Raw genomic sequence first — 12,792 nt, 5'->3', positions numbered from 1 at the left:
ACTAGGTCGACACTTTAGGAGAGTAATGCTATAAGCATAATCCAGCAGTATAAAACTCCTTTTAAAATTAAATCGTACCTCTACAGACTACTTAAATTGATTCACGCATGCACGCTCACCACTATAAATGCATATATGACGATAGTAGACCTGTGAAAAATTCCCCTCGAGTTTAGTGAAACACTCGCGCCTAATGCCTTGGCATTTCTCAACGGGCGAGGGTTGAGCCTCGAGGAGTGAAGAACAGCAGCAGCCCGGGCTCCGCTGTCGGTCTCCGGCAGTGCAGTTCTGGTGGCAGCAGACTTTGGGAATCTGCTGGTTTTCGCTGACTCTGAGAGACGTTTCGATCAGAGGGAGATGCTGCTGCGGGCCCGCGGCGGTCCGGGAGAGCTCCAAGGGCCTCACTTGGGACTGCCGTTTATAGCATTGTGAGATGGTTGACTTGAATCACCAGTAAATTTCCATCCGAGCCGCAGCTCGGGTCGGCTCGTTGCTGGAATTCCAGCAGCGATGATGCCACCCTGTTCCGAGGCGTCCGGGGGCAGCCGTCTGTTCCCGTTCCCCTCGTTAGCCATGCTATGAATGCTGACAAGGACAGGGCCGCTCTCTGCTCCAGCCGTGTAGGAGTTTCTGGGAGAATTAAGGGGCGCTTGACTGCCCAACGCGCTACGGCAAAGCTGCGGCTTGGAATCCCTGAGACTGTAAAGCGGCCGAAGTGAAGGGGAAAGACAGAACAGAAGAGCAGGGGCGGGAGGAGATGTACCACCACAGAGAGCTGCCTTGGAGACGGAGGAAATCAAACAGCTGTCCACCTTGCCCGGTCTCTCGGAGGGGCTCTGGGATGGCCCACAGACTCAGGGAGCGACGTCTGCGTGTATATAGCAAAGGACAGGAAAAGCGGTGGCGATTAATTGGAATTTATTGGAAAGGGTAGGGACCTGGGCATGACGTGGATGGCATAGAATAAGGCTGCTGTCCTGGTTTCGGCTGGGATAGAGTTAATTTTCTCCCCAGTAGCTGGCACAGTGCTGCGTTTTGGATTTAGTTTGAGAATAAGGTTGCCGACGCACTGATGTAGCTGTTGCCAGGTAGCGCTTACACCTACCCAGGGCTGGAGAACAGCAGGCGCCGATGGCTGCCGCAGCGCGCCGGCGGCAATATCGCACCAACCGAGGCTCCCTGCTTCCCATCCATAGCCTGGTTCGTCGACCGGAGAGCCAGGGAGCGATCGGCAAGACTCGCTCACCCTTCAGCAGTCCCACATGGCCAGCGCCAAAGTCTAACGGGGAGCGGGGACTGACAGCGGACTGTCGCGGCCTGAACGAAGTTACACCCTTTCTTCACGGAGAGGGTGGCCAAGCACTGGAGCAGGCTGCCCAGAGAGGGGGGGGAGTCCCCAGCCCTGGAGGGGTTCAACAAACGGGCAGCGGTGGCACTGGGGGCCACGGTTCGGTCTGCTCTGCCCTTGACTGGCTTAGCGCGGGCTTGGCAGCATAGGCGAATGGTTGGGCTGGGTGATCTTAAAGGGCTTTGCCAACCTCAACGATTCCATGGTTCTACACCACCGCTGAGTGCTGCCGTGCCAGACGCGCTGGAACGCCAGTCGGAACTGGAGTCAAAGGCAGCCAAGTGGTGTGCCGCAGCTGACGTCGCCAATGCGTTTTTCTCCGCCCCTTTGGCAGCAGAGCGCAGCCCCCAGCTTGCTTTTACCTGGAGGGGGGTTCAGCACAGCTGGAACCGACTGCCCAGGGGGGGAAGCACAGCCCCACCATTTGCCATGGGCTGATCCAGACGGCACTGGAACAGGGTGAAGCTCCAGAACATCTGCAGTGCATTGATGCCATCATCGTGTGGGGCAACGCAGCAGCAGAAGTGTTTGAGAAGGGGAAGAGAATAGTCCAAATCCTTCTGAAGGCTGCGTTTGCAATAGAACAGAGTAAGGTCAAGGGGCCTGCACGGGAGATCCGGTTTTTAGGACTAAAATGGCAAGATGGACGTCGTCAGATCCCAATGGACGTGATCAACAAAACAACAGCTGTGTCCCCACCAGCTAGCAAAAAAGGAAACACAAGCTTTCTTGGGCGTTGTGGGTTTTTGGAGAATGCATATTCCAAATTACAGCCAGATCGTAAGCCCCCTCTATCAGGCGACCTGGAACGATTTCAAATGGGGCCCTGAGCAACACCAAGCCTTTGAACAAATTAAACGGGAGATAGTTCATGCAGCAGCCCTTGGGCCAGCCCGGGCAGGGCAGGATATTAAAAATGTGCCCTACACCGCAGCCGGGAGAGCGGCCCTGGCCGGAGCCCCGGCAGGGAGCACCGGGGGGCTCGAGGCCGACCCCGAGGGTTCGGGGCCGGGACGCCGAGGGTCGCAGCCCGCTGCGCTCCCGCGGAGCGGGAGGTGCCGGCAGCACGGGAAGGGCTGGAGCCGCTCGGGAAGGGGCTGGCGCTGAAGCGCAGCTCCCGCCGGCACCGCGGCTGCCGGGGCTGGGCTGGGGGGCAGAGGGGGGTCCCCTCCGCGCAGCGTGCAGCCGGTGCTGCGGGGAGTAGGTGGGTGGCACCGGTCGCACGCCGGGCTCGAACAGGAAACCCCGGTCGCCCGGGAATCTTGGAAGTGATCGTGGGCTGGCCAGAAGGCAAAGATTTCGGAACGTCCCCGGGGGAGGAGGCGACACGTGCCGAGGAGGCCCCTGTCGCGGTTGAGCCCCAGGCAGCGGCTCAGCACCAGCAGCCATCGCTGCCCCTGCCCCGGGGGGATGGGGGAGAGAATCGGGGGAGTGGGAGTGAGAAACACTCCTGGGCTGAGAGAAGAACAGGTTAATAATTTGTCCTGGTTTCGGCTGGGATAGAGTTAATTTTCTTCCTAGCAGCAGGCACAGTGCTGTGGGTTGGATTTAGTAGGAGAAGAATGCTGATCACACGCTGATGTTTAGTTGTTGCTCAGCGCTGCTTATGCCAGGCAAGGACTTTCCAGCTTCCCCTGCTCTGCCAGGGGCACAAGGAGCTGGGAGGGGGCACAGCCAGGAGAGTTGATCCCAACTGCCCCAAGGGCCATTCCATACCATACGGCGTCACGGGCAGTATAGAAACTGGGGGGGTTGGCGGGGGAGCAGCGATCGCTGCTGGGAACTGGCTGGGCATCGGTCGGCGGGTGGGGAGCAATTGCATTGGGCATCACTTGCTTCGTGTATCATTATTATTATTATCATTATTATACTGTTACTATTAGCATTACTATTTTACTTTATTTCCATTATTAAACTGTTCTTCTCTCACCCCAGGAGTGTTTCTCACTCTCACTCCTCCGATTCTCTCCCCCATCCCATCGGGGCAGGGGGAAGCAGCGAGTGGCTGCGTGGTGCTGAGTTGCTGGCTGGGGCTAAACCGTGACATAATTGAAATAAAATAAAGTAATAATAATAACAATATAATAATAATAACAATAATGATATACGAAGCAAGTGATGCACGATGCGATTGCTCCCCACCCGCCGACCGATGCCCAGCCAGTTCCCAGCAGCGATCGCTGCTCCTCGGCCAACCCCCCCAGTTTCTATACTGCCCATGACGCCGTATGGTATGGAATGGCCCTTGGGGCAGTTGGGATCAACTCTCCTGGCTGTGCCCCCTCCCAGCTCCTCGTGCCCCTGGCAGAGCATGGGAAGCTGGAAAGCCCTTGCCTGGCATAAGCAGCGCTGAGCAACAACTAAACCATCAGCGTGTTATCAGCATTCTTCTCCTACTAAATCCAAACCACAGCACTGTGCCTGCTGCTGGGAAGAAAATTAACTCTATCCCAGCCGAAACCAGGACAGCCCCGCTGTACGATAAACTGGTAGCAAATGAGAAGCAGCGTGCCCCGTTCAGCGCTGGGCCCTGTGGGAAGCATCGGAGGGGGAAAGCTGCTGTGGAGTCCTGTACGAGGAGTGGCAGAACCTGCTGAAGAAGGGCAGTCGAGTCTAGTTCAGTCTGGTCTGCCCTTGACTGGCTTAGAGTGGGCTTGGCAGTGTAGGTTAATGGTTGGACTGGGTGATCTTAAAGGGCTTTGCCAACCTCAACGGTTCCATGATTCTATGAGTCCATTTGCAGAGGTGAAAGCCATGCAGCTGGCTTTAGGTATTGCTGAAGGAGGAAAGTGGCCAGCGCTTGATGTCTGCACTGACCACGGATGGTGGCAAATGCCCCGCGGGGGTGGCCGGCAGCAATGGGAGCGGGGCAAGCGGCGGCGCAGGGGCAAACGCGTCTGGGCTGCCGCGTTGGGCAAGCTGTTGGTGCCGGGTGGCGAGCCCGGCTGTCAGGGCTCGGTACGCAGGGGCTCCCGTAGCCAGGAGCGCGGCCAAACCCTCCCGGGGTGCGCAGGCGGCGTCTGGCCCAAAGCCCCCGCAGCCGGAGAGCCCCGGGGCAGGAGCGCGCTGCGATCAGTGCCCGCCGCGGGCCGGGACCCCTGGGGGAGCCCCCAGCACCGGGCACCGCGTCCGGGCATCACCGGGCACCGCGTACCCCCGCCCCACCAGCTCTGTTTTTGGGACACGAAAACCAGGGGAGAGCGCGAACGCAGTCCCCCACTACCACAAATTATGCAGTCGAGTTTCCCGCATTTGGGGAAATCGCAGGGGTCAGCACACCCGGAGTGCAGGGGATGAGCCTCGCCCTGGGAAAACCACCTGCCTGATCATGGTGTCTCCCCTGCCAGGTAAGTATGACACACACCCCACCGCACCGCACCGCAACGCCCGCCACGCACACACAACACCCGGCCACACCACAAACAGCCCCCGACACCCCGGCACGCGCGCCCCACACCCGCGCCCTTCCCACCCCACCGTCTTCTGCCACGCACGCCCACACGCTGCGAGCGGCGGGGTCATTTTTTGCGTGGGGGGAGCCTCCCGGCAGCCCGCGCGGTGCCTGATCTGCGTGGACACGCCCCCTCCCTGCGAGGCCCCGCCCCCGGCGGATCGCAGCGGCTCTGCCGGCGGCGCCGCGCTCTGCCTGGCCCCGCCCCCTTCCCCAGGCCCCGCCCCTCTCGGCCCGGAGCGCCCCTGCCGGCAGCGCCGCGCTCTGCATGGCCCCGCCCCCTCCCCCGAGGCCCCGCCCCCCTCGGCCCGGAGCGCCCCCGCTGGCAGCGCCGCGCTCTGCGTGGCCCCGCCCCCTCCCCGTAAGGCCCCGCCCCGGGTCACGCGCGCAGGGCAGCGCCACCAGGCGACGTGACCGAGCGCTCCGCGCCCCCGGAGGTGCCGCCCCCCCCCCCCCCCCCCCACCTCCGTGCCCGCCCGCCGCGCGCGGCCGATAGTCGCGACAGCGCTCGCCGGTCGCCCCTCCAACGCGGGCCCCCCCGGGGCGGGCAGGGAGGCGGGGGCAGCCCCCGGGCGGGACCGGGGCTCGGGGCGGCGCTGAGCGAGGGGCTGCCCCGGGGCCGCATCCCGGGGGGCCCGGCTGGGCTCGGTGGGACCGGGGGGCGGCGGGGGGGAGCGGGGAAGCGGCACGAAAGGGACGGGCCCCCCCCCCCCGAGGGAATGGGCCGTGCCGCAGGGGGCGGGGCCTCAGCGTGGGGGCGGGGCTATGCAGATCGCGGCGCTGCCAGCGGGGGCGCTCCGGGCCGAGAGGGGCGGGGCCTCGGGGAGGGGGCGTGGCTATGCAGAGCGCGGCGCCGCCGGCAGAGCCGCTGCGAGCCGCCAGGGGCGGGGCCTCGCGGGGAGGGGGCGTGTCCACGCAGATCAGGCACCGCGCGGGCTGCCGGGAGACTCCCCCCACGCAACAAAAGACCCCGCCGCTCGCAGCGTGTGGGCGTGCGTGGCAGAAGACGGTGGGGTGGGAAGGGCGCGGGTGTGGGGCGCGCGTGCCGGGGGTGTCGGGGGCTGTTTGTGGTGTGGCCGGGTGTTGTGTGTGCGTGGCGGGCGTTGCGGTGCGGTGCGGGGCGGTGTGTGTCATACTTACCTGGCAGGGGAGACCCCATGATCAGGCAGGTGGTTTTCCCAGGGCGAGGCTCATCCCCTGCACTCCGGGTGTGCTGACCCCTGCGATTTCCCCAAATGCGGGAAACTCGACTGCATAATTTGTGGTAGTGGGGGACTGCGTTCGCGCTCTCCCCTGGTTTTCGTGTCCCAAAAACAGAGCTGGCGGTGCGGCGCTGACATGGCGGCGGTGTCCCGCAGTGCTGCTGCGCCCGGTGATTCCCGCGCAGGGCCCCCGCGGGCGGTGGGTGCGGTTCCCGGTGCCGCAGCCCCCCGCAGCGGTCCCGGGCAGGCGGTGCAGCCGCAGCCCCGCAGCCCCTCGCCCCCCCCGCGTGCGTTTGCCCCGCAGCGGCCTGGCCCCGACCCCTCCCCGCCGCAGCCCCCAGAGCCCGGCCCCGTGCCCCCGCAGCAGGGCCAGAGACGGGCGGCACAAACAATTTTACCACACGAGTTTTTATTTTTAAATAAAACTTAAACACAGATGCAGGCTTTGCAACCGGAGTGACGGACCAAGACAAGCGATGCAACGGGGAGAAGGCGACGGCCGGGCTGGGCGCTGCGCGCGCGCCCCGCTTTTCGGCAAAGCCACCCCAGCCGCGCTGCGGGGTGGGAGACGCGGGCGGCCCGGGCCTGGGGGGTCCTCGGTGGCCACGGGCGAGGGGAGGGGGCCCGGCAGCGGGGAGAGCGGTGCCGCCATCCCCACGCCGCGGGTTCCCGCTCCGGGCTCCTCCGTCCCGGCCTGCGGCGGCCGGGTCCCCTCCTGTGCCTGCCCGAGCAGGCGAGGAGGCCGCATCCTCAGCCAGGCTGGGGGTTTATTTTGTATTTTTTTTACCTTTTCCATCCTCCCAGCAACCTGAAGCATCATCTCCCTTCCTCGGAGCCGCATCCTCGCCGCTAGCCGCCGGGCAGGCACCGCCGCGCCGCACCGCGCTCCCAGGGCCGCTGGCTCCCGTCCTCGCGCTCCCCGGCGCAGGCAGCGACGCCGGCGCTTTCCACCCCAGGGCGAACCCCCCCCGAGGATTCGGTCCTTCCCTCTCGCTCTCACACAGCGGGGCAGGCGGGGACACCGGGGCGGCTGCGGCAATCGCACCGGAGGGGGACAACGCAAATAAATATGGGGTGGGGGGTGGCGAGGGCCGGGCCCACCCCCCCCAGCCCCCGGCACAGGTACGGCCGCACTCCTCGCCGGATGGACATCTATTTATTTATGGAGACGGCGGCTTCCCGCCGGAGCTGCTGGACGCCGAGGCCGCGGGCTCGGCTTGCCGGAGACCGTGATGGCGTGTGACAGTGCGGGGCGAGGCGCACGGGCTCAAGACCTCGAATGTCTATGGTGGGGGGGGGGCGGGGGGGAAACGGCGTGGGACGGCGCGGGAGCGTTGCCGGGGCTAGTACTCGTCCTGGTCCTCTGGCTGCTGCTCCTCCAGCTCGTCATCCTCTGGCGGGGCAAAGCCCTCCTGCCGGGGCGGCACGGGCGGCTGTCAGCCCGGGGGCCGCGGATTCGGGGGGCTCCAGCTCCCGCCTCGTCCCCACGGCCCCTCCCGGCACGGTGCGAGGGCTTCGGCAAAGCCCAAACCCCCGCCCTGGGCACCCCAGGGAGCGAAGGGGGCCGGGAGCGGCCGCGGGGAAGCGGGGCAGGGGTCTCGGGGAAGCCCAGGGAGGAGGACGGAGCCTGGGGGTCCCGGGGTGGGGGGGGAGAGCGGCGCCCAGCCCTCACCTCCGTGGCATAGAGGACGCTGATGATGCCGGTGATGATGGGGCTGTTCTCGTTCTCGTGCTCCTGGCAGATCAGCTCGATATCCCGCAGTTTGCTGAAGTAGAAATCCCGCTCCTTCTCCAGCCCGTCCACCGTCAGCTTCAGGTCCATCAGCTGCGGAGGGGCTGCAGCCCTCAGCCCGGGGCCGGGCGGGAGCCGCTCCCCACCGCTCCCGGGGGCTCGGCACCGGCCCCCTGCCCGCGCCGCGGCGTCCCCTGGCCCTGCCGGCAGCCGGGTTGCAGGCAGCGGCGGGCAGGGCCCCTGCCTACCTGCTGGTTGAGCTCCAGGATCTGCGCGTCGGCCTCGGTGCCCCCGTTGCGGGCTGCGGGGGAGTTTTTCCGGAGGATGCTGCTGGGGACGTTGCTGAGGCGGGCCGGGTTCGGCGTGCTCTTGGGGCCGGTGGGCGAGGTCCTCTGGGGGACTTGACAGCAGACGGGGACCGAGGGGTTAATGCCGGCCCGGGGGGCTGCTGGCGGGGACCCCCCACCCTGCGTCATGCGGGGGCCAGGAGGCAGCGGCGGGCAGCGAGGGCAGGCAGAGCGCTCGGGGGCTGAGCCGCGACTCCGGGCTGTGCTGCCCTGAGCCTCCCTCCCTGCCTCAGTTTCCCCTGGCAGATCTCACCCCCAGCCCCCCCTCGAGGGGTGTTTGCGGCTTGGCCGGGGGGGTCCGGCCCTTGAGATGCTCCAAGCCGGCACAGGGAGCCCACGATGCCCACGGAGCATCGCCCGCGGCCGGGAGCGGCACGGCGGCACTCGGGCGCCGTGGGCTGGGTGTTTTAACACGGAGCCCTCGCCCAGCTCCCCGCGGCTCCCTCCGCCACCCCCTCCGCCCCGGGCGTCCCTGCAGACGCGCTCGGCCCCCCCGGTCGCAGGCAGGCAGGCAGCAGAGCAGGGCGCAGGCAGGGGCGGCGGGGCCGGGGGGGGGGCACGGACGGACGGACGGACGCCTAGCCGCGGCCAGAGCGACGTGGGGTGCAGGAGGCCGGGCGGGAGGGCGGGGAGCAGCGCTCGCCGGGGGACCCGGACATTACCTGCAGTGCCAATGGGTTTCTTGGGTTTGTTGAAGATGTGATCACCTGGGTTTGGGGAGGGCGCGACGTCCTGGCCCTGCCGCGCCAGCAGCGGGTTGTACTCCTTCCCGTCGTAGTTGGCGTCGAAGAACTTCTTAAACCACTGGATGAACTCGAAGTTGTCCTGGAACTTGCCCTTCACCAGCCTCTCCACCGCGATGATCTTTGGGGACGGGACGCAGCTGGTGGGGCTGCTCCCGGCACGGCCCCCGCCCCGCCGCGACCCCCCGCTCCCCCCCCAGCACCCATGCACCTACTTTGTCCACTCCCATCTTCTTGAAGGCGGCCTGCAGCACCTTGAAGTTGTGGATGCACTCGTGCTCCAGCTTGGCCTGGAACTTCACCTTCCGCAGGTGGACGCAGCCGGGGAACAGCATGTCCATGAACTGGCAGTAGGCAGCCCCTGCGCCGGACCCACACCGCGGCGTCAGGGCCGGGGGGGGGGGGGGCGGGGATCGCGGCGGCACCCCCAGCCCCCCGTGTCCATCCAACCCCCCGCCGGGACCCGCACCCCACCTGAGCAGAGCTGCTCGATCTTGGTGTAGTTGAGCTGCAGGGAGTCGTTGACCCAGGCGAGCATGTCATGGCGGCTCAGGTTCTCGGTGGTCACCGACGTCGAGTACACATTGACGGCCATGCCCCAGCTGCCGAGAGACGGGCGTCACGCCGGCACTGCCGCCACGGTGTGCCCCCCCCCCACCCCGGTGCTGGCAGAGACTCGGGGCGCCCGTCCCACCCAGCCTCCAGCACCGGGGGACCCCCCCAAACCCCATCTGCAACCCCCCGGGATGGCGGGAGCGCGAGGGTCCCCGGCAGCCCCGGGGGGTCCCTGCCGCGGGGAGCGGCGGCAGCCGCCGCGGAACACGGATACGGCGCAAGCAGGCGGCGAGGGGCAGGGGGTCCTGAGGGGACGCGGGCACCGCTCTGCACCGGGGCGCAGCTCCGTCCCCGTGCGCGGCCACGGGGCTCCCGGGGGCCGCTGCCCATAAGCCGCTTACGGCCCCCCCCCTCCAGCCCTCACTGGCTGCCTAATCTGCCGGGGCCGGGATCGGGGTCCATTAGAGCAGGGCTTAGAGGGGCAACATCTGCCAGCGGGCACGGCCGCAAACCTGCTCCCAGATGGCGGAGGGCTCTGCCCGGGCACCGCGGGAGCGGAGACCCCATGGCCCCGGCACGGCAGAGCGCCGGGGAGCGGTGCCACGGAGCTGGGGCGGCGGGCGGGGGGCAGCGGGACTCAGTCCCGCCGGCGCCCACCGAACGCTTTGGGGAAGGGAGCGTCCCCGCCGCAAGAGCGAGGTCCCCGTCCTGCCGCCCCCTCCCCGGGAGCGGGGGTCCCCAGCCCACCCCGCTGCCCCCCCGGCAGCGTTAATCCGCTTTCCCCTCTCCCTGGGGCTCAGGCCGCTGCCGCGGCGTGGGGCCGGCGCAGGGGGTGCTGCCTGCACCCTGCCTGCGCCTGGGGGGGGGACAGGGACCCCCGTGCAGGACCCCCTGTCGCCCATGGGTGCAATGACGGGGTGCTGCACCCCGGGGTGCTGCCCCCTCCCTGGGCGCCCGCTTGTGAGCGGGGCGAAGGTGCCGGCGGCCGCAGCCATCCCCGCTCGCGGCCTCGGCACCGCTGTGACTCAGCACCGGCGATGCCGGCCCCGGCACGGCCACACGCCCTGGCTGGTTGAACCGCCACCGGCAGCCGCGCCGGCCCGCTCCCCGGCAAGGGCCGGGACCCCCAGCCCCCTGTCCCATCCCACCCCGTGTCGCCGGCACGCAGCGGGGTCGTCGGTATTTTTAGCCGCCGGAGCAGCTGGAAACAAGGCCCCTGCGGCTGCTGCCAGCCCCCGAGCCCCCAGCAACCCCCGGCACGGTGCAGCGGGCACCGTCCCGCTCTCCCCCGGCAGCCGGCGAGGACCAAAATCGGCCCATGGCGCCGGCCAAACAGCCTCGTGCCGCCCGGCGCTGGCTGGGGCGCGGGCAGGGGTCCCCCCCCCTCCAGCAGCACTGAGCTGAGTCATGCGCGGCGCAGAGCCAGAGCCACACGCACTGCGGTGCGGCCGCTGCGGTGCAGCCGGGAAAGCGGCGGCGCTTGCCCGCTGCCGGAGCGGGCAGGGGGTTGGCAGGTGGGGAAGGGGAGGGGGGCTGCTGCTGCGGGGCAGGGGGGCTGCCTGCACACCCCGGCGAGGAGCCAGCGCCGGCTGACCCCCCCCCCCCCTGCATCGCCGTCCTTTCCCGAAATAGCCGGCAGCAGCTGCCAGCGCCCTGCGCACACGGCAGAGCCGGAGCAAGGCTGGGCTGGGTGCCGAAGCCGGCCACCGCAATGAGCCACGGGGCCAGGTCTCGCCCCACTTGAGCCGGGGGATGCGCGGTGCCCGGAGCCGGCACGGCAACCCACGGCTCTCCTGCCTCTCCTGGCACCGTGGGATGAGGCACACCGTGGGATGGGGCACACGCCACGGGACGCGGCACACGCCACGGGACATAGCACGCGCCACGGGACGGGGCCGGTCCAACACATCTGCAGCCATGGCGGCAGGGAAAGCGCCCCAGCCCCACGCCCGGGAGCACCCACAGCACCCAGCCCCGGCACGCAGCCCTCCTCCGCACCCCCCCGGGGGGTGACCCCGCCAAAACGGACTGTTTGGGGGGACGGGAGGGGGGCATGGGGGTGGCTGGGGCACCCCAGGCCCTTGAGAAGCGGAGGGGATGTGGGAACGCGCCGGGGCTCACCGCCGGCTCCGGCAAACAGCCCCAGCAGGAACCGTCCCGGCACAGGCAGCCGCCAGCCCAAACCTGCGCCGGGGTGGGCGAGCCCCCCACCACGGACGCTCCCTGGGTGCGGTGCAGCCACCGCCGCCGTCCCAGCGCCGGCAGAAACCTCGTCCGCTCCTGAGCAAGGGCTGAACCCGGCACCTTCCTCATCCCCTCGCCCCGGCACGGAACCCAGCGGACGAAGGGCTGGGGCCACGCCGGGGGGAGCAGCCCCACGCAGCCCCCCACGGGCAGGCGACGCGCCCGCACCAGCCGGGCTTTGCACCGCGTTTGCCGGCAGCCTGCCGGCGTCGGTGCCCCGCGCCTCGGCGCAGCCGCGGCTTCCCCTTTGCCGAAGCAAGCCAAGGCCCGTGCCGGCAGCCTGCAGCCGCAGGGACGGGTTTCGCAGCAGGATGCGTTCAGGTGTCACCGTGCCAGCCGCTCCCCGGCGTGCCGCCGCCGGCCGCGCCCCGACTCCCGCGCACGCCGCCGACGGCGCGAGCCCGACGGGGAGCACCCTGACCCCGCTCCGGCACGCGGTGCCGCCGAGCGCCGGCGTTGGCACGGCCCCAAGCAGCCGGCGGTGAGGCGGGGCAGCCGGAGCCGCTGGCGCTGCGAGGGGATGCTTGCCGGGGCACGCGGTGCCACCCAGCCCATTCCCACCCTCTGCAACGCCGCGGCGGGCTTCAAAGCCCCGCGCCGAGCACGCCCTGGCATAATGACAGGGAGGGGAAGGCTTGCGGCAACCCTCCGGCCGCGGCAGGAGCCGGCCCCGCTGCCCGCCCCAGCCCCGACGCCGGGTGATGGACGCACCCAAGGCAGGGAGCCTCCGGCCTGGCCGGTTTGCGCGCTGCCTCTGCCACCGGCTTTTGCAAAAAAATAAAAAGAAGAGTTTAGCCCCGATTCCCTATGGCGAGGAAGTGTCGCGGCGCAGGGCTTGGCGCACGGCTGCCTCGGTGCTGGGTGAGCGCCGGCCCGGCTCCGCAGCGGCTGGCTTGGCAGCGCCGTTCCTTGCCGGCTGCCCTTGACGCCGGCCGTGCCTCCGCGGCGCAGGCAGGTTGCAGGCAGCGTCGGCGCGGGGCGACGCGGGGGTCTGGGGCGCAGCCCCCGCCATGCACAGCAGCCCCCCCCGCCCCGTGCCGCCTGCGGCGGGGCGCCGGGGCTGCGCCCGGCCAGCCGCGCTGACGGGGCCGGGGGGACGCTTACCGCTGCATTTTAATTGTCCAGCCGCCGGCGCTGCTTAATCAAGGCCCAACGGTGAACAAAACACTC

General features: G+C 68.5%; 1 protein-coding gene and 2 non-coding genes across 4 annotated transcripts; 1 reads left to right on the top strand and 2 right to left on the bottom strand.

Moving 5' to 3' along the window:
* Positions 1-4,539: 4,539 nt before the first annotated feature.
* On the bottom strand, positions 4,540-4,703 carry LOC142593358 (U1 spliceosomal RNA). Its single transcript, XR_012830968.1, has one exon. It is a non-coding gene; the product is annotated as a U1 spliceosomal RNA (small nuclear RNA).
* Positions 4,704-5,931: 1,228 nt separating this feature from the next.
* On the top strand, positions 5,932-6,095 carry LOC142593364 (U1 spliceosomal RNA). Its single transcript, XR_012830974.1, has one exon. It is a non-coding gene; the product is annotated as a U1 spliceosomal RNA (small nuclear RNA).
* A 1,249-nt stretch (positions 6,096-7,344) lies between these two features.
* On the bottom strand, positions 7,345-9,418 carry MAPRE3 (microtubule associated protein RP/EB family member 3). Of its 2 annotated transcripts, none has more exons than XM_075707663.1 (6): positions 9,298-9,418; positions 9,039-9,184; positions 8,743-8,944; positions 7,982-8,133; positions 7,674-7,826; positions 7,345-7,413 (listed from the first exon to the last, which is right to left on the bottom strand). In XM_075707663.1, the coding sequence occupies exons 1-6, from the start codon at positions 9,416-9,418 to the stop codon at positions 7,345-7,347; spliced, it is 843 nt and encodes a 280-aa protein (XP_075563778.1). The 2 variants fall into 2 exon arrangements, with proteins under 2 accessions (XP_075563778.1, XP_075563779.1); XM_075707664.1 differs by having other exon boundaries at positions 8,788-8,944.
* Positions 9,419-12,792: the final 3,374 nt, after the last annotated feature.

The sequence above is a fragment of the Pelecanus crispus genome, chromosome 3 (assembly GCF_030463565.1).
Source record: "Pelecanus crispus isolate bPelCri1 chromosome 3, bPelCri1.pri, whole genome shotgun sequence".
Taxonomy (NCBI): Eukaryota; Metazoa; Chordata; class Aves; order Pelecaniformes; family Pelecanidae; genus Pelecanus; species Pelecanus crispus.
This window is presented reverse-complemented; position numbering and strand designations above follow the sequence as displayed.